The 21,700-nt window shown below is 36.1% G+C and overlaps 1 protein-coding gene across 45 annotated transcripts in view; it reads right to left on the reverse strand.

Annotated features, from left to right (window-relative positions):
* Positions 1-21,700, reverse strand: part of GPHN (gephyrin) — a 272,981-nt gene that overhangs the window by 153,063 nt on the left and 98,218 nt on the right. For all 45 annotated transcript variants that reach the window (XM_014869451.2, XM_088167164.1, XM_088167166.1 and 42 more), the window contains exon 3: positions 8,454-8,511. In XM_014869451.2, the coding sequence (XP_014724937.1) occupies positions 8,454-8,511 (58 nt within the window). The remainder of the gene's footprint in view (positions 1-8,453; positions 8,512-21,700) is intronic.

Raw genomic sequence — 21,700 nt, forward strand, 5'->3', positions numbered from 1 at the left:
CTATAAATCAGATTATTTTGAAAATCTGACTTTAAATCTTTTTCAGTGCTACTGTGCCACTTTTGTGATTAGGGGAAGAGCCCTTCACATGCCATTGTACATGGTGTGGCACCAGAGGCTCATGCACAAGAGAAAAGGTTCAGTGTCCTGGTCTCGGTTCCTTTCTCCTCAGTCCACTCCCACGGCTCCCATGTCCTCCCCTTCAGTTGCTCCTGAACCCTGAGCTAATAGTAACCACCCCAGCACACTGCTCAGCCCTCAGTCTTGGATCATAGTCTAATTAGAGACTTCTATTTTATATGCAAATTGGAATTGGGGATTTTTTTCACATCTCTTATACACATCATTTAACATTAATCTCTGCTGAATTTCATCAGATGGTTTGTCACCCAACTACTCAGTATTTTAATATCCTTATTTGCAGTAATATTTCGTTTCTCTACAAATAATAATTTTCATAATTCACTAAGACACAACCTGTAAATAGCTGTACAACCGAGGGTTATTTGAAACAACAACAACAAAATGAACAAACAAACAAACCCACAAAACAAAACAAAAATCACCAAAAAAACCCAAACAACACCCCCGATCTCTTTTTCCCTTTATACAAAGAAGCAGCATATAGATCCTGAAAGTTTGGGTTTTTTTTTTAAAAAAAGGAAATCAAAAAACCCTGATGGCCTTTTTTCTTATATATACAGGCCCAGTGTTCACCTATTGTGACAATCATAAAAAGAAAGAATATATTTCAGAAATAAATTTACCAGAAGAAATGAACATAATATTGATCTCCCTCAAACTCAGTCAAGCCCTTAATTAATTATGACATTATCAGTTTTGACAGGATAACATTAAGTTTCCTTCACAGATCTCAAATAAGAATGGTCAGAATACATTCTTACAGGGTAAATAAAACCATCCAAAACTTAATGTAACAGGTCACGTGGAAAATAATTAGAGCTTTTATATAAACTTGATTTACTTATACACTTGCCAAAAGCTATTTGCTGCTTAATGAAGCTGAGCATGTTTTCTCCTCTCATTCATGCTAAGTGACATCCCATTTAAGAAATTACTTTTCCAGTGAGAACAGAAGGCACTGAAAACATTGCCAGTATAAGGGGTCAGATGAAAAGTACAAGAGGCTGTGTTAGAGCTGGTCAGAAGATGCCCCAGGAACCAACCAGGTTTCAGGTGATGGCTGGTACAAAGACATGTATTTAGCAAAAATGGAAAATGAAAAAAAGCCAGGAGGAATTTAGACAAAATTGGTTACTACAGCCACAGAGAGAGGCAGAGGTATTTTTTATGCTGGAAAACAAGATTTCAAATCCTGTTTCTAATATATTTCATTAAGAAAGACTGAATAGAAGGTCTGTGGTAATGAAAAATCTGATACACATTAATGTCCCCTCTTAAGGGCAACAGCTTAAATGCTGAGCAACCAGAAATGCTGGTAAAGGATGAACAATAGACTGGTTTATCTTGTAAATTAACTTTCAGCTATTTTTGTTCTCTCTTTGCAGGAGAACTACAGAACTATTTTGTTTGCTTTAGAAAGTAAATAACAAAATTACTAAAATGATTTTGTCTTGTTAGCATTGTATTTCAATTTCCATGGATGGACGATCTTCCTGCCCTTCCCATCCCCATGTGGCAATATCCCATGATCTGCAAACCACAGGCTAAACGTTTGTAAGACTAAATTGCACAAAAGAATATAATATGTGTTCGCTTAAATCCTACTCACATCAGGGAACAGGAATTTATAACAATGCTTCAGCATTTTCTCTATTCAATACAGCCTGGAAGTTACCTGGAAGGTAACTTGATGAGGTGGTCTCATCTGTCATTTCTAGACATGAAGACTCTGAAGCCACAAAGCCTATGAAACATGAGATGGAAGACAGCACGAAAACAAAAAGTGACAATTCCTATTTTCCCCTATGAGGAAAGTTACTGAGTGTACTCTTTCATGCAGAGTGTCTGGGCAGTTGATGCCCTTGCCAGGAAAGCAGAGGAATGTTTTTGATACATTCAGCAGTCCTAGATCAGAGTTTGATAGACACTTCAGCCATCTTTCATTTTACATTCTTTTTGTAAAGGTGCTTTTTTTTTTGGTTGAGAGTGTGTGATTGCAGTGAGCATCCATCATCTATGGAAGATGAGAGAAACAGATGAAAAGCCCCTTCAGTGAGTACTCCCTAGGGAGTTTCTATACAGAAATTTGAGATAGCAAAAGTTAGAGCACGGAGAATAGTCTTGTCCTCCAAGCAAAAACAGTCCCAAACGTATCAGAGCAGAAACAATCCAAAAGTCAAAACTGATATTCACAACTACTAATGGCTTCATAGATGGGGAAAAAAAAAAATCTCACAATAGAAAAGGTATTCTTATGAAACATTCATATTTCACTGGTGTGAGAATGTGCCTGCACTATCCAGGCTTGCACAGCCATGCTTGGCACCAAAAGCCTAGAGTCAGAACCCAATGTAATACAGACTGCACTTTAGAGAAAAAAGGGCAAAATCAGTTTTAGAAGAAACAAAACTTAGATCAGTAAAGGACTCATGAGAAGAAAAAATGACATAATACAACAGATAATGAAATCACAATCGCCTAGGAGCAATATAATATAATACAATATAAGATTAAATAATAATCAAATAATCAGCTGTTGGCAGGAACTACAAGACCAAAGCACAAATGCATGGCCAAGAGTACATTATCAATACTGCAGGGGTTTCAAATCTCTAGCTTGGAGCACAAACTCATAAAATGTGGACAAAAAAGTAATTTTTTGTTTTATATCAAGTTTTTGACAATTTTGTCACATAATCCCACACACAAAAGTTTAGTTCTCTCTAGCATGGAAACAACAACATCTGTAACAAAAGATCAATTATTAAGGATTAATACAGCAAGTAAAAAGTTTTCTGTCATCTAAACAATGATACATGTAGCTTGAAAAAGAACACGAGTCAGTGACTGACTCTGCTAATTCAGGACTAAGAAATTAACTCAGGAAGAAATTGTGTGCACATCAGGTGAACTTTGATTACAGGGAAATATGATGAGACATAAAGTTGTTTTAGCTTAACACATCCCACTTCTCAATTGCCCTAATTGGATTGAGGAAAACCCAAGTAAGTAGGAAAACCAAATCTGCAAGTTCTTTGGGGACTTCATACACTAAGTTGACATCTCAGTTGTCAAATTTTTGTTACTGGTTAGGACATTTGCAAAAGGTTTTAGAAACTTACTTTATCTGGTTGCAGGAAAAGAAACTGTCTGCTGGATGGTCAGACTCTGAGTGCATGTTAAGAGAGTTAAAAGACAAGTCCTCAGTTTTAACCAACACACATAACTACAATCTAATGGAATGGCATGTGACAGACTGTCACATATCCCTTTAAATCTTTTAAAACTTGTATCTGTAAGCTTTAGAGTCTATGGAGATGCTACTTGTTAATACTCACTAGACATTCATTGGACAATACCGTTTTATGTCATGCTTAGTAAGAGCTCTTGTGCTGTGAGTTAGTAATTGTAACTTGAGATGCAGAAGAAGGAAAACATGGGCAGAAAAACTGAGAGCCAGAATTGTCATTCCTGAAAGGTAAATAGCAAATTTTCTTGGCACTTTAGCATTAGTGGGAGTACACACTTCAAACAACTTGAGCCTCTTCAAAACACATGAGTGGGCAAACCTTTTCATTTGTGCTGGGCTGAAACAGATAAGGGAGCAATAATATCAGTATTACCATAAAATTCTGATGACTCCCGTCATAATCTTTGGGGAAACTTTTTGTGAAGATCCTTGGCCAGTGCTGATACACTTGGCAGTGCATACCCATACAGTGATGAAGTAAACCATGAAGTGAACCATAAACTCCTATGCAAATCTGGGATGACAGCACACCTCCTTGTTCATGTAAAGCAAGGTTGATTCTGCAGAAGATGCAAGAGATATTCAAATACTGCCCCACTCTCCGGTACGGAGACACAAAGCCAGTTTTGTGACGTCTAAATATTTTCAGCCACAATCCTGTTCTTGTGGACTCTCCACCACAGTAGTTATGACTACATTTCTTTCGTGGCTTTTCTTTTTTAATATGGGACTACAAACTGGCACTTGCTGACAAATTGCTACTTATTTTTGCCACATGTTGATAAATATGAAAATGCTTTGAATGATCAAGGTCAGCATCTCTTGGCTGCACACAAAGCTTTCGTGAGTTTCATCAGCTACTCTTACCAGCAAAAAAAACCCAACAAAACATTCTGAGATAAAGCATTATGTAGGTATATGACACCACAAAGTCAGCAAACTAAATGATTTCCAAGAAAGTATTGGAATAGACTGATTTTAATTGGAATGATATCTAAGCTGCATACTTTTGATGGCAGGGAGTACAGCTTTGCTCTGAAATACATGTCACTGACACTGAAATCAACTTCCTTTGTTCCTAAGGTGTTCCTAAAAATGGCTGAGTGGAAAAGTTAAAATCTTTTGAATTCCTAAGTCATCTAGGGCAACTGACCTCTTAAGAAGACACAGAGCTCACCATTTTCTTTCTGGCTACTTCAGTCTCCCTCACAGTTTTTATCATTTTCTACTCTTGGATCATTATCACTGGAGTCTACTTTCTCAAAAACTGAAGACAATCTGAGAAGAATGTGTTTCAGCTGTGAATAAAAATTTTCATATATTAACACATACTCCTAAAGAAAAAAAGAGCTTTCCTACCATTATTCAGGGTAAAATATAGTCTTAAATGCAACCTCTAATACTTTATTCATATATGCTTTCATTCAAATAATATCTATAGAAGAATTACAAGTGTTCCTTGAGGAGCATAAAGTGTGTGTCTGTGAAAGGGTGGTTAATGGAATTTAAAAAACCCTCCCATGTTGCTCCAGAACTGCTTTACATCTAAATTTACAATTTACAACCAGCACTAATAAAATATTTCTAACAAGATTTCTTAAAACTAACTGCCACAGGAGACAACTACTTAACTTTACACTGGAATATCTGTCTCATGCCACAAATATTACAGGAATGAAATGTTCTAACCATGTCTTTCTTGTGCATATTACTTTCATGAATTAAGGACCGGCTACAAAATCAGTTCCTGGTCTTGAGATGAGATGCATGCATATGTCTACATGAAAAGTATATACAACAGCACATAAAAACCCCAGCACAAAACAATTAAATTCCTTTCTGCTACTGACTAGCAAATCCTAAGAAACCAAGTATTTTTTTTAGAAATCTGTTAATGTGTGGTTTTCTCATTCACTGAGTCTTCTTCTATAACAGCCACCCTTCACCACATTGTATGTATTCTTTGTAATGGCAGAATGCAGAAATAAAAAAAAAAAAATCTCTCATGGTACTATAAACCTTAAGATGATACTGTTGACATAAGGCACATCAAGTAAACTTTGTCTAACCTGTAACAGTCATAAATTTCTCTTTATTCTTGAGACAATCTCCATGTTGTTCATCAAAACCAGTGTTGCCTGATAGGTTTGCCAGGCCCTATGTACACAAAATCATTTGGCTTGGAAGACCTCTCCTTTAGACACATACCATTACAGTGGGTGAGGAACAAGGCTAAAATGTGAAAATGCTTTTTTGGTAGTTTGAAAAGCTTCTTGCTTACAGGATGAATATTCTGAGGAAAATAAAAGTATAGAGAAAGTTGAAACAATGACACTTCCTCAGAAAGTGCTGCAGTTTCCATATTTACTGTCTTTATCAGTTCTGGAAGTATTTTAAACCAGCAGGTACTGAAAATGAAGTGACATTGCTTTAATTGGTGTAGAGGAATGACAGGAATGCAGATGGTAGTACATCCATTTATGCATTTTCTGAAAGCTTCTTTTATTGAAGTAGAAGATCATGTGATATAAGATATATCTACCTTCTAGAAGAGCTTTCAGAGGGGAAACCTAGGTAATGCTACCTGTTGAGTGTTCTCACTTTGGGAACCTAAACACCTATAACAAAAATCTAGGGAAGGTAGGTTTCATGACATTTCATTTCAGACTGATACAGACGCTGTGGAATTGTAGTGGTGATCAGTTCCACACAATCCTTCCTAACCTTGGTTTGGTGCATGACACTAGTTAGGGTACATGTTATCACTTCTGCCCTAAGTACTCCTCGTTCATATGCCTACAATGGTGTTCTGCCTAAGGTGTAACTACAGGAATTAACAAAATTAATACATTGGTTTTCCTCATAAGTTATTTTGAGCTGCAAAAGAGGTTAATCTACCACCTTTTCTAGAATACATGCAAATGCCATTATGAGACTTATTTATTTGTCATAGTAATTATTGCAATCTCTGATAAAGTATCTCCTTTGCCATTTAAGAAAGCAGCTTACAACACGCATAAATATAATTCAACAATCCATCAAGTTAAATCAGATTTTAAAAGTGAAGCTATTATTTTTGAGTATTTCATCAAATTAACTTCCTTAATATTTCATGTTTAAATAGGGGAGAGATAGTTGTAAGGCAAAAATAACTGAATTAAGGTGTTCTCTCTAGAAGCAATACTCCAGTAAGCTGATTTGCCTTCTATTTTCTCCTCTCTCTTTTTTCTACTCCAATCAGCTAGGAGAGCCTTTCAGATGTTAAAACCACCTCCTATATTTTTTGCAAGGGCACTCTGTCTCGCTGTTTACCAGCTGCTATTCAGAATACATGTGTACGAAATAATACTTTTTGATATCCAATATGTATTGTCTGTCTTGGCATCTTCCAGTAGTGCCTTGTTTAATATAAATAACATGTATTGCAGCTTGAGAAATTCAATCATTTAAGGTGTGAGATGTGGCCAGACTTCCAATACAACCTAAAAACCACATTACCTGAACAAGACAGGGCAGTTACCAGAAACAAGTAAGGGAAGGGATTTTTCCCAACACTTTAAATAGCTCTGACTTTGAACAATGAAATCTTTCTTCCACACTTACATCCTGGCACAACTGAGAATAATGAGTAACCCAGCCTTTGATGCTTCCTAGGATCTCAAGCACTTAAACACCAGCTAAATAAGAAAAAGCTGAACATTCTGAACAGTTCTCCTAAGAAGGTGACAGATTCCTGTGACTACCAATCTTGCAGTAAGTTTCTAAAAGTAAAATTATTTATCTCTCAACATTCCGTTTTTCTTTGTTCATTGAACTCAGTTTAGTACAATGAAGCTAGAAATATCAGCTTTCTTCATCTTCAACATTAACAAAATATCTGTAGTATTGGTTTTCTTATATTAAAGGAAAAAGATTGTGGTTTAGAGTTTTTGTAATTTTTTAAAAATAGTTTTGGAGCACTTCTCTGAGCATCATGAAAATATCACTAATACATTTTGAAAACCTTCTTTCTTTCTTTTGTTCTGGGACCAAAGTCTGAATACTGGATCTATTCAGTAATAAATCAGGATAAAATTCAGGACAGAGGAGTCCATGAATCTTAGATGACAAAAATAAATTTTGATCATGATGGTGTGCTAACTTTGACTGATGCAGATACAGGCAGTCACTCTTCAGTGACTTGCTTGCAGTGGGTTTGATACTAATTGAAGAGGAATAAATTCTCACCATTTGCACACTGCAAAGTCATGTCTACATCAGATATTATACAGTCATTTCCCTTCACAAGATTTAAGAACTATTCTTAATTCTCCTTGCACAGCTGAAAATGAGTATGTGAAACAGCACAGCAGGTTAAGCAATCACAGTGAGCAAGCTGCATGTCAGACTGACCTACTAACAATCAAATAAAGAATCAGCTACACAAACTGTGCCATCACATCCAGGCCAAAATCCCCCCCAGTACCCATCTTTCACTGCACTGAAAAACAAAACTGACACCAATTGCTGATGTACGTTTCAGGGATGGACTTGGCTACAGTGAGTTTTGTTACAATGCACATTGCTTTGAAGGTAAACTTCAGCATTTATTGTTATCACTACTCAAGATTTAAGAGCTTATAACGATTTTTTGAGCTTATAACGATTTTTTACTTCATAGTATCCTCTTCTTAAGACAATATTGAAAAATATGGATGTGCTTTTGATCTCAAAAGCAGAAGGACACTATATATATTTTTTGTTATGAAAATATAACTCAGTGTTCATCATAGGCCTCCATCTCTCTTCAGGTAGCAAACCAGAAATAGGTATCAATAAGTAATCTGGCATTAAACAAATCCTGCTGAAGTCAGCTTAAGCTAAAGGCAAATTGTATTTGTAAAAATAACTAAAATTCTATTTTAGATGCATAAATATAGATCTTATAATTTCACTTCAGACACTTTCCTCTCTCCCCTATGATACACTTCAAAGCAAGAAATAACATGGCTTTTTAATGTAACACTTCTGTAATTTTCCAAACCAAGAAATTCAGTGTTGCAAAGCAGTAATACTGTACCTTGATTTCTTCTATTTCGTCTGGCACTATCTTGTATGCAGATATAGTCCCACCCAACCTGAAATCAGGAAAAGAAAGATATTCTCAAAATCAGTAACAGAAAATTCAGTATGTTTATAGTCTCATGACTTGTTCCAAAACACAATATTCCTTCTACCAATTTAGAGGTAAAATGCAGGAAGTCTCAAATCAAAAGCAAAAAAAACCCTTTCTTCATCCAATGAAAAATCCTTACGTGATTAACATAAATACTAGAAACAAGGTGTCCATCCCATTAACAAGTCAGCCAAGCAGAATTGCCATCATCAGGATGGTATTTTTTATATTAATAGCAATCAATCATCATATTCTATGATTTCTTGTTGATTGTCTATGGCAAATGGCCGAGTTTAAATATCTGAAGCCTGATATGCTTGGTGCTGAGCATTTCACTATGCTGCTACAAAGTCTGAAATGCATCCAAATGCAATTCTACAAATCGAGATTTTTTAATTAAATGTGCATTTACAGACATCACAAATCACACAAACTCTATGGCCTCCACGTTTGAAAAATCTCTGTGGTTAATGACTGGTAATAAAATGTGGGTGATGGGCAATAGCTGGCATTGACACAGAAAAAATAGAGGGTTTTGTTTTGGAACTCACTGAAATTACTTTTTAAAATCCTACAAAAATCCTGGTAAAGAACAGTTCACATACTGAAGATGCATGAATAGCATGTACTATAAATGGTGGTTAGTATTTCATTTTCCCCAGAGACATACAGACATGGCTGCTTTGATTTCATGAAGCAGTTTCATTGATAGTGACAATTCAGACCTAAAAATATAAGTGCACTAATGACCTCCTGCTGGCTCTACACAGCAATACTATTCATTTTCTGGATCCTACAAAAATGGAAGTCACATAAGAAACTATTTTTTGTAAACCAGTAGACACCTATCAAATGTGTATTTGAATTAACTCCCTATTACGGGAATTTTTCTTTCCAATTGTCAGCATTTCTACACAGAAGTATATCTTATAAATACTGTTTAGTCAAGTGAAAAAGGGAAGAAGAAAGTAACACAAACTTCATTAAGATTTTCCATGCAAGTCCTGCCTTTCCATATCTCTCTTGTAAATGAACTGTTTGAAGGCTTTACATAGAGGATGAAGTCTACATAGGAAAAGCCTGAAGTCCATCACTGCTCCAGGTAACATCAGCTATGATTTCCAAGGTAGAGACAGGGCTCAGATACTACAGCATCCAAATTCATCATGGACAAAGACTGTAGCAGCTGCTCTCTCCCATTTCCTCTGAAACTTCCATTGCTGCCATTCATTAAGTGAGCTAAATAAAAGTTGGAGAGAACTGAAACATTTTTTTTTGCTAGTGCAAGTACAAACACAAACTTTTATTTTTCATTACTTTTGTTCAACTGGTGTTACTAGGGATAGCTACAAGAAATGAGCTTTGGCATCATGACAAAGGATTGTTTCACCAAACTGTGACAAGCAATGGCTCTGATGGCACGTTAACGTGGCACCTGACCAGCCCTATGGCTACTGCAATGAGGTCCTTAAGAAAGAAACCTTTATGTACTTCTTTGAGATCCATTCCTGCCTGCCTGCCTTTTTTGGGGAGTACCACAAAAATTGTTGTCTTTCTATCCTCTAGCAGAAGGAGAATACAGAACCTCTGCTGCCAGCACTCCAGCAACATGGAATTCCACCAGATTTCTTTATTGGTCACACTGGAACAACTATTAAGAACTTTCTTGGAACAGAAAAAAAACCAACAAAATAATTGACTCGGTAAACTCATCTGATTTGCTTACACTGTTAATTACCACTACTACACAAATAGTTCTGCAAAGTTTTGTGCTAAGAGTTTAACACACTCTGAAGCTGCCAAGTTGCAGCTCAAATGGTACCACTCTTAAAAACTAAAATGTCATCTACCATAATTCCACATTTTTGAACGAAGACATATTAAAAAATATTATTGTTTAAATAAACAATATCTCGCTGATAACTCCAGCTCACATCTCTCTTAACCCACTTACAATCCTACATTGACATCTTCATCTTAAAAATCCTGTCTGCAAACATAAAAAATAACAAATTTGAAGCTGAAAGAGAATCAGAGAACATTAATATACAATTTTACCAATGTCTCAGATTTGAAATGAAGTTTTTAAGGAAGTCTATACTTTCTTCATTTCAGAACATTAGATTTCAGTCAATCTTGTAACTTCTGAAAGAGATCCACCACAGCAGATTATAGTACCAGATTAAACTGGTGAAGGACATAAAAAGGACATTTCATTTTATATATAAAGTTTGGCTGTGAATTTCACAGAAGTTTAAAGGCATCACACACACTGGGAGGATGCAGCTAACACAGCCACATCACTACTGCAAATCTCCTACAGTCACTTAAGTCTAAAGTGTAAGAGACTGGACAAAATCGCATACACAAGTAACAGATCAAAACAAAAACACTGTGATGATTGCTAAGAAAAACCAGCAAAATCAAGGCAGATTGAAAATCAATGCAATAATGGATATGTCCAGCTTGAGGAAAACTTTATATTTCAAGTGTTTCTCTGAATTACATTTAAGTGTAACCATGAATTGTGGCCTGTCTGGAAGCTTGCTTGTGATTGTGCAATTCCTTGATTTGATTACAGACATCTGAAAGAACAGAAACCAGACAATTATACACAGGAGATTTCAGCTTTAGGATGACACACAGATTGTGACAAAGGGCTTGCACATGGCATATTTTTTCACTTTGTTGTGGAAAAACCTCTCTCTGTAGGTTGTTTTTTTAGGATATTTTACAGTACCATTCTTAATCCCAATGTTTCAAGAAGTAACTGCGATCAGAGGAGCAAAGAACCAGCTAGCCTGAGTATACATTAACTACAATGGGCTTTGTATGCTAAAATATAATGCAGCAAAGAACATGTTAGAATTGCCAGAACTCAGATCACTGCAAATTCTGTGCAGTCACTCATCGTCTTTCACATATTTCACCTTTTTTTACAGATTTTATTATATTGCTCTCCATTTGAACGACTCAACATCCAGCACACTCCAACAGAATTCTCTCTGATGATACACACCCAACCAAGAGCAAAGCTAAAATACACAGCCAGCTACTTCCAGTACACTGAAAAGATGGTCCCAAACTTCATCCAGAGAATGTTAATGTGCAAAGTCTCTCTCCCAAACTGTAGCATTTTCACACTATAGCAAGCCACACTATTTAACAGTGAATTATTTTAAATACTAGTTACCTTTAATGTTTGACTTGTATATGCAAGAGATAGTCTCAAACGTACCAGAATTTATATTCAAATTTTGACAGACATTAGTCTTATCAGCTCTGTATCATACCTTGAATGTAATACAGACAGCCCAATTCTCTAATCTCTTTGCAAAAGAGAAATGAAATTATTCCTAGATGTAGAAACAAGAGCTGACACAATAATAATGAAAAATCACATCTTACACTGGGCTAAACTGGTAAAGGCCTTTGAGGCAAGAGTAAAAAAATATTAGATAGAAATTCCATTAAAATAATCATGAAATAATAAATATAATTATTTTAACAAAAGTTTTAAAACTAATAAAAATGTAGTGTGTTTTTCATCTTTTCCGACTGGGTTCGCAAAAGTTCACAAAAAGGATTCAGGAGAACAACAGGGTTTCTATAGCAACCTAAAAAATTAGCAAAATACAGGAAATAAACTTAAACTGAACTAAGGCCAACACAGTTGTATTGGAACAGATGGATGCTTTACTATTTCACTAATTAAAGCAGAAGATCATGGAAGAGAGAAAACTACATCCCAGTTAAGGAAAGTTGAAAACCAGGAAGACCTGTGCTCAAATAGAGGCAAGAAACAATGAACCTCAGCTCAGATGAAAAGTAAACTCATGACAAAACTAAAAGAGAAATAAATTACAACTCTGTTACATTATTTTAACAAGCTATTTGCTATTTGTGTTACTTCCCAAATAGTGCAAGTTGGACTTCTGGCTCATTTTCCCCTGTGCCCCTCTATATATCCATGTTCAGAAGGACTCACTGGAGAATTATTGCAGAGGTCCATTTTGTGCAAGACAATCGTGTGCTTGGACTGAATCCATTCGGGTCAGCTTTTATAATTTGAATTCTGACCAAAGGTATGAACACAATCTTTATATACAGTTCCATGTTAAGAGACTGCCATAAGAAGCTGAGCTATTGATTCATCCGTTAACTTAATAAATGAGTCATATCGAATGCAATGAAGTAAATTTTCTAAAAATAGCTTGTAGCCAGCTTGGCTGCTGTCATCTGCTGAATTTCTCCAATGCCACTTTAATTAACATTAATCTTTCTTCAGACAGATCACTGTCTAAACAATATCAAGTTGTCACTAAGCCTCCCAATGAAACTCTCCTTCATCTTTTAATGAAAGCAAAACTTTAAAATCCCCCGCTTGGCATTTTTTGTCCAGATCCTTCTCACAAATATATTTGTTACCTACCATCAGGATATTCTGTCCTTTGGCTGATTTATAAACTAAGCAGATCTTTCAAGATTGTTCTTGGGAGCAGATCAAATGACTGGGAGCCAGACTGGCTATTTCTAATTCTATGGACATGCTCATTTTATCACAGGCTACTGAAAGAATACTTGCTACAATGCTTCTCCTGCCAGACCAAACTGATCAAGCCAGCATTCTTAGCCTACTCGTCTGGACTACCTTGATGTTGATCCCCATGATATCAACAAATCAACTGGCCTTGGATCCTCACATCCTCACAAGTATTCCAAGGAAAGAGGTAGCAGAATCTGAAAACACTTGAAAGCTTTTTTTCTCCACTACCTGTAAGACGCATTACAAGCAGACAGAGCTCCTTTAATTGATAACTAGTTCCTACTGACCTTTGAGAAATTGCTGAAGCACCCCGAGGGAGGTAGTAAGAAGGCTGCTATTCTGGGCTCCTTCCTACACAACAGAACGCTGGCAGTGACAGCAAGCTGGGCTGCAGCTCCTGTGGCTGGCTGCTCGCCAGCGCTGAGCCCTGCACAACAGCTCCCCAGGAGATGCTGATGACAGCTCTGCTTACTCCAAGGTACGCTGTTATGTGATGAAGGTCCACCCCAGGTTTATTGTTTCGTTTTGGGGTAGTGTTGTTATTATTATTGCTACTATTACTATTGTTATTTTAATGGATTCAATAATTAGAGCCTTGAAAGCTTATTTTCCTCCTCTCCCCCAATCTTAGGCTAACTTCAACACGCTGTATGGAAGAATATCACAGAAATCAAATTACTGCGGATATGCCCTCTGTCAGTTCATGTCTGTCATGAACAGCAGCTCTGAGAAGAAGATAGCAAATTTACAGGATTCTCCCTCTGCCTCACCATGTCCCAAAGATTCTTTAAACACATGAAAAAAAGAAGGGCGAGGGGATTAACCCCAAAATTTTTATTCCCTACCTTATCACTGTTTTAAGGGTAACAACTATGCTCCATTTTCTTCTACCTTCAGGCTTTCATTTTTTTGCCCAAGAAAAACAAGAACTACATGAAAGCATTATTTTTAAGGAGGAAAGCCATGTTATTTTTCTCTTTCACCATTCAAAGTCAGTTTTTTTTATTTTCTCTTTCTAAAAATTTTACTATATGAAAAGCAAGACTGAATCAGAAGAGGCTAATTTTTCAGACACTTCTAGCAGGAAAATATTATCCCCTCAACAGTCTAATGTTGGAAAAGAATAGAACAAGGGTCTTTGTCCTCAACATATGTCAGAAACTAGGGATGAGGTCATATGTAGGTCATTTGGCACAGGACCTGGCACAGGAGCCACTCTTCCCTTCTAGACGAATTAATCTGACTTGATTTGGGGGAGGAAGGTTGGAACTGTTATAAAGTAAGCATATGAATCTAAAATACACACCTCTGTGTAGCTATCCACACCCACATGAGCTCAGAGCTGAGTGTAGTTTCCTAGGGGGTAACTTTGGTTTACCTCAGCACACGGGGCACAGCCCTGTATGACAGTTTGGGTGACACTGCTGCCAGCCTTGGACAGGTCAATAGATGCACTGGCTCCTCTTGAAAATGTTTAGCAGTTTGCTTACTGCCTAATAAAGACACACAAGGGGGGCAGGAAGGCAATATCAACAAGAAGTTTTGCTTTTGCAGACATTGTCACCCACAACAAACAAATCAGATGAGGAGACCACTTAGAATACATGGACTTTTCAGTGGTGCAATTTTATTTATTCGTTAATCTCAGCATAGGAAGGCGCATTCTGTGCAAAATCAGGAGGAATGCCAAGCTTCCATGAAAAGCAAAACTATTTAAATTTTGAATTTTACTAAACACATTAATTAGTAATTGCTCAAAAGTCCTATCATCAATGCTTACATGCTTCATGGCAAGAATTTGAAGCATGCAAATAGCAAATATTTTAATACCTTTGAATAAAATGAAATTAGGTATAAATAATATGGATCTCTATAACATCAAGCTTTTTTTTTTAAAGGATTTTAGCATTTAACTGGTAAATAAATACTTCATCATTTGTAATAGACTAGTTCTATCAGATTATAGCAACTGAAATGATCTGAGAATAAAGTACTGAAGACTAATTCTGCACTTAGGATTTTCATTAGAGATTCAAAATTTAATTTATAATTAAAACTGACTTACAAAGTCTTCCCAAATGCCAGCAGAATTTAAAAACACTCTTGCCATGTGGACCAACAGCAGAAGAGCCTGCTTCCGTGCAGGATGCATGCATGTTTATAGTGCAGAGGAATGACTGTACTATGCTCCATCTGATTGGTAATCTAAATATGGAAATCATACATTAAATCAAACAGACAGAAATGTCAGCTAGATTTAAGCAAAAATGTGTTCAGTGACTTTGAAAGTTCCCACCGGGGCATCAGATGCTTGACCAGCCAGCTCATTAAACAACATGAGCAAGATTTGAAATTTCCTGAGAGAAAAAATATGCAGAAGCAGACAAAAATCATTATCACAAAACCAGTAAAAGTCTCACCATTTAGACAAAGAAATATATATTTAATACCCATGTTGGGATTTCGTCAGTAGACTGAGGACCTAAAAACACTGTATGAAAAGAAGTATTTATAGTAAGTGCCAAGACAACAATATATGTTGATCTTACTTTTCCCTATAGGAAATACCGTTGTAGGGCAATGTATCTGCATTTTTTTCCAGCAAGTACACACCTAGGAGAGATACAGAGCATTTGCATATATATTACTGGCAATTGCCTGCCAGAAAATCCTCACCTACCTCAACTGAAAGCAAAATTTTTTGGGTGCTGGAGAGCGACCTTTTGCCTACCTTGGAAGGCACTACAAATGAAAGGATTTAGGCAATGTGATAAGGATTGCAATGATCTGCCTGGAAATGAAAGATTTCACTGGTAAATTACCATAGCAGCTTGTAGAAACCTATGCAGGAAGATAAAGCTATTTTTGCTGATACTCCTGTCATTTCAGTTGAGCTCTATTTGCTCCTACCCAAATGTAAGAGAGACCATCTGAATTAAATAGTAAGAAGATTCTTCATACAAGAATAAGTTGACTAGTAGAAACTGTAAAGTTAATTTTAGTAGAAATTAACACTATCTCCCCTACAGACTTATCCAACAAGAAATGAATTTTAAAAATATGGCACTTCCCCATGAACCCTTCAGGCTTTTTCCATTTACATGGAATGAATGCTGCTCACATTCCACTACAACACTATAATTTTCTTCCCAATAACTTTCGTGCATATTTTCTCTTCTATTTTTAGACACTCGAGCATGTGACAATGCTTGTAAAGCATGGTTAGACACAAAAAGTCCGTGTGCCAGTTTATGCCAAGGTTAAAAAAAATTAAGTGTTTATTTTAACAAGAGGAAGTTTGCCTGAGATATATAAAACCAGAAGATGGGCCCAGCAATTGTGGAACACTTGATGTTGGAGAAGAGCCCGGAATGAATTGCAGACCACAGGTTGAAAAGTGTGGTCACAGTATTTTCTATGATTAGGAAAAAAGCCATCCAGAAAGATATCTTCATTCCAAAAAAATCAATAGGAATTAAAGGTGAGAGCAGGATGATTCAAACTTGGAAAGAATAAAATGTGGAGAGAATGTGGGAATAGTCTGATCATTCCAGATTCTATACCAATTTTTTTCTTTACAATTTAAATCACAGGGCTTCTGGACAACCATCAGAACTTTTAAATAAATTATTTTTAAAAACCAACTTAGTCCTACCATAGTGAAATTACAAGAATGAGAGAGGAGTCTCAGAGACAAGCAGCATGCAGAAAGGTTAACAAAATTGTTCACACAATACTTCATCTTCTGGAAGCTCAAACACCTTCTTTTGCTCCACCACATTCCAGAGAGATGTTAAGTATGAGTATGATCCAGCATACTAGTGGCAGTCTTGTTATATCTATATTTCTCCAGACAGTTAAATTCAGAAGTAGAATTTGCTAGTTTTCTTTTTAATTCATACATTAGTGTGTTTGCATATATATGCATATATTGCCCTGTGTGGCCTAAATGGGAAAATTAAATTCTGTTTAAAAAAGTAATCTGACTCAAAGGGTGTTTTCTTAGTGTATACTCCATGCTGGGGAATGTGAAAGGGAAAAAGAAAAATCTGTTTAGCCACAGAATGGAGCCACAAGAATAAAACAACACCACATTTGATCAATCTGTCTTCCATACCTAGAAGGAACTTTCTGTAGACAAACAATATTACTTACAATGCTGCAAGTGAGATTTTATTGCATGTCTCACATAGTTATCTCCGTTCCAGAAAATTTATAGTTACTTTTGAAGTCGTCATCATCCATATTTTACTGCTGCTTATAAAATATCTGTATGGTTCAAACTCAAGATACTGAAAAGTGCTTCTTTGTTATTCATATATTATTGGCTGTGGGTTTTTAGAACTCATTTTTGTTTGCTGTAGTTGTCACTCCCTTTTTGTTTGCATCTGATCGTTTAAATGTCAACAAAAAGTTTCTAGATTAATTTAAAAACACTTGATGTATTGTCTCTGCTATTCATGCCTCAGCACATTACAACCTGACTCTGATTATTCAGAAACATGAGAGGCTGGGATCTTGGACAACTTAAGAAGGCTTTGATTAAATGTATTCATGCATTTTTTTCCATTCAGGTCCAAAAAATAATTTCTTCTTTTAATTTTTAAATAGCTTGCACAAATAATTGGTAAAATGTAACTATTTACTCCTCACTTTAATTGACCTTGTAAGTCACTATCAGCTATGTTCTCCTTCCATCTATTCTGTACAATGGTCTCTTAAAAGCAGAAATAATTCAGATAGAACAATCCCCTCTGTTTCCATATTCTCAAGCCCTTCTCTTTTTATTTCTCCTCCTATAAATATGACTTTAAGACAAGACTGCAAGGTTACTGAATACACCATAGTACTTACTGTCACATTCCTTTGGGTGACAGTGACCATAACATGCCCCATAATTTCAACATGCCTCCAGCAATTCCTCAACTGAAGGACATGGATAAGGCAGAGATTTGATCTCTTCCTCAGTTTCTGCCCCAACACAGGAGTGAAAACAGGTAAGATGAATCCTGGAGCTTACATTTCTGTAAAATAGGTAACCTCCTTGAACACTGGCATGTTTATTCCATGTCAGGAAGGCCTGGCAAATTTGTCTAGATAAATATAGCAAAAGTGACAGGAAGAGAGTATCTTATCCAAAGCAGAAATTTAATCTAGAAGTCTCTGCCACTTATCAGTGTATTTGGAAATTAGAACCCCACAGAAGTTTAAAAACAAAAAATTAAAGCAGTAGGGATCTTTCAATTGCCAGCATGTCTGTGTTGGTCTCCCTTTTCTCACAAACAATCAATTTCATGTATGTGGAGAACAGCCTTGGAAAATGCTCGACCTGCAATCCTCCCAGCAAGTACCACAGACAGCTTTGACGTGTTCCTAGGGATCTGAAATAGCTGCTGTGTAAACTATGATCACAGAATCACCTTGGAAAAAACTAGGCACCATGGATTTTGCTTCAAATATACACCCAGAACCACATTATATAAATTGAAAGGCTGAATTCCTGACTGGCAATAGGCAAATGACTAAGATGACCAGCACTAACATTGCTAACACTGCCCACAGTACTTGCTGAGCCACAGTGCAGAAATCAAAGATGGTTAGGGCAAGTCTACCTGCAAACTGGCAATGAGGACAGCACAGTGTATGAACAACTCTCATGGATAATGACATAAAAAACAAATACATGAGGTTTGTGTACAGAGATAGCTGTCCTTTATAAACAAACCACTGTAAGAAACTGCAATTTTCTTGCCCAATCACAATTTACTATTTTACTCCAAACAAGCAATTATTAATATGAAACCTGCCTTTTCCTTCCAGAATTAGCACTAAATACCCTCACTCTTTAGACAGTAATAACCAAAAGAGCTAGTTACAAAAGCCAGAAAAAAATCCCAGTCTATAATGAAATGAGTTTAAGTGATATCTAAACTTAGGAACTAAGATAAACTGCAGCATTGCTTTAAGAAACAACATTTAAAGAACTAATAGAAAAACTATATATACTGCCAATACAACATATTTTACGACCCTAACCTCTGTTTAAACTGCAAGATCATATTATACTGGCAATGCCATACTAGAATTGTTTTACAAAATTTTATTCTATTTTGGAGTTGCCTTTGTGATCAAAGAGCTTAGAGGTAGGTGGGTGGTCCCATCAGGTCAAGCAATGGAAGAACCTCTTTCATTTAAAGTATAAAAGGTGTCTCAAGAAAGCTGGTGGACCAGGGACCATTTACAAACCAAAATAAATCTCCAGAATTCCTATCTTATAAATATTCCCCCTCCCTTCCCTTCAGCAGAATATCATGGGTAGATTTTGCTAGGTTATTTTAACATAAACTATATTGTCAGCTGTATTTTCATCCAAAACATGTCAGGAGAAATAGTGATGCTCTCCCTCCACAACAGCAGTCAACGCTTTAGCTCCTATTTCCTCCAGCCACATCACCTGACTTTAATGCTCACTGATGCAAAATGTTACCCTAGAGAAGGGTCAAGATACATTTCATAGCTGCAGTGCCTCTATAGCTGCTAAGAAGGCATGTTTCTCCAAATTTAGCAGTGTTGTTCAAAGCTGAGAAACATGATTATCCAGTGCACATTTAGTTGGCTTCATAAATGGGACAATAATTATAAAAAAATGGCTTTTAAAAAAAATAGATTTCTCATGCTCTGAAGCTTAGATTACAGATGTTTTAGTGTGAAAACCAGAATATCCTCTTTCATCTTACTTAAGGAAAAGTAAATATTCAGTAGAAGCATCCTCTCACTGATTCACCTTTGCAAGTCTTATATAATAATTTGTCTAAAATCCACTCGCTCTGAATTCAAAACCATTTTTGATGAATAAATTAAATGCGGGAGAAGACTTACAAATAAAGCAATGTTTTAAAACAATGTTTAAAACCTGATACCTAAACATATCCATTCCAAGGTTCTCTTTCTGTGACATCTATTGATTAGTTTAAGTTCAGTTGATCTTTACAGTGAAGCACAGTGACTCCACATGTGCCACATATACCATTACAACATAAAACTCTACAGGTAGATTTTTAAATTTCTCATTGAGTTTACATTGATAAATGCATACAATATTGTAGCATTATTGGCATTTCTACTCTTGCCCGAGCTCAGTTGCATCCTCAGAAGTGCACTGACCCATACGTTAGCAAAACAGAGAACCAAAATTTTCTTAACATTTCCTTCCCTCCAGTCTTTCCCCCTTCTAAAATTAGCTGAGTAAGTAGTTATAATACAGAAATATTTCATGGAGAGCTTTCATATTATTGGAGAATTCTCTTTCACAGAGCAATTCAATCCATGACAGTTTGCATTACATTGCATTCAAGAAAGTATAAGGCACTAGAAGTTTTTTGATTTTATAATAAATTAAAATAATAACCCTAACTCTGAACAATTGTTAGTGACAGATACTTGAATGATGCATCATAATGCAAGCTTGTTACTTGTTTTTTAAAATGTTTACTACCTCTTCTGGCAGAATTCTCAGAGCTTTTATTAACAACTGAACTATTACATGTAGGAGATGAAGGAAGAAAAAAAAACAACCACCAACCAAAACCTTGGGTCTGTTTGTTATTTTCAGGGAGCTATACCAGCATCCCACATGAGATCACAGCCAACTCTGTACCACAGTGAGAGTGGCACTGAGCCACAACTAATAAACCATGCTGGGAGGAAAAGCTTGTTGGCTTGTACTCAGCACTGTGCTACAGACATCTCTCTTACAACCAGCCAGCTCAGAGTACTCCCTTGTCCTTATCTGTCAACAGCTATTAACAAGGGAATACTTAAATGGCATTAATTGCATAATTTAAATATAAAATGTATAAAATATGTTGCACGTTATAACTGTGTCATTAGAAAACGTGCGTTGTTCCATGAGAATGATGCAAAGGAATAGTTCTCAGTAGCTCATTTATACCTATTCGAGATCTTTCAAATAAAAATTGGGAAAGAGCTACTTGACAAATTTTCAGTAACTTTTTTCTCTTAAATATGCAATTCAATTAAAAAGAAAATAGTTGTGCATCATAAAATTTTATCAAAGTTCCTCAGTAAAAGGTTGTATAAACACTTTGCTGTGAAATCAAATACTCAATTTTTTGGTTTGCCAGTTTCATTTCATGCTTAACATTTCACTCATTTTTACTGGCCAAGTACAAAATATTTATTGCTTAGTTCATCTGTTTTCCACTTTCGCATGGACTTGCTTGTGTTTTCTCAGTATTTTTAGCTCCACTTGATCACAGTGGCATATCAAATTTAACTTATCTGCTCATTATTTCTCCCTTAATGCACACCCACACCCCCCAACCCATCCCACTATTAGACTTTTTATTAATAGCAGTTGTAAAACAAACATTTATCTTATTTCATGACATAGCTTTCCTTTTAAAAATTAATCAACAGTACCAGTCAGAAAAAAAATTATTTTCTACTGCCTGAAAACATGATCTATAGCTGTAAAGCAGACTGTTTAGAAAGGCTCTTGATTATTAGATTCTGGTGAGAATAACTCTTTTTTTGCAATTTTACCAGTCTCTTGCCTCTGCTCAGCATGAAAACCTCAAATCTT

The sequence above is a fragment of the Sturnus vulgaris genome, chromosome 6 (genome assembly GCF_052056855.1).
Source record: "Sturnus vulgaris isolate bStuVul1 chromosome 6, bStuVul1.hap1, whole genome shotgun sequence".
Classification (NCBI taxonomy): domain Eukaryota; kingdom Metazoa; phylum Chordata; class Aves; order Passeriformes; family Sturnidae; genus Sturnus; species Sturnus vulgaris.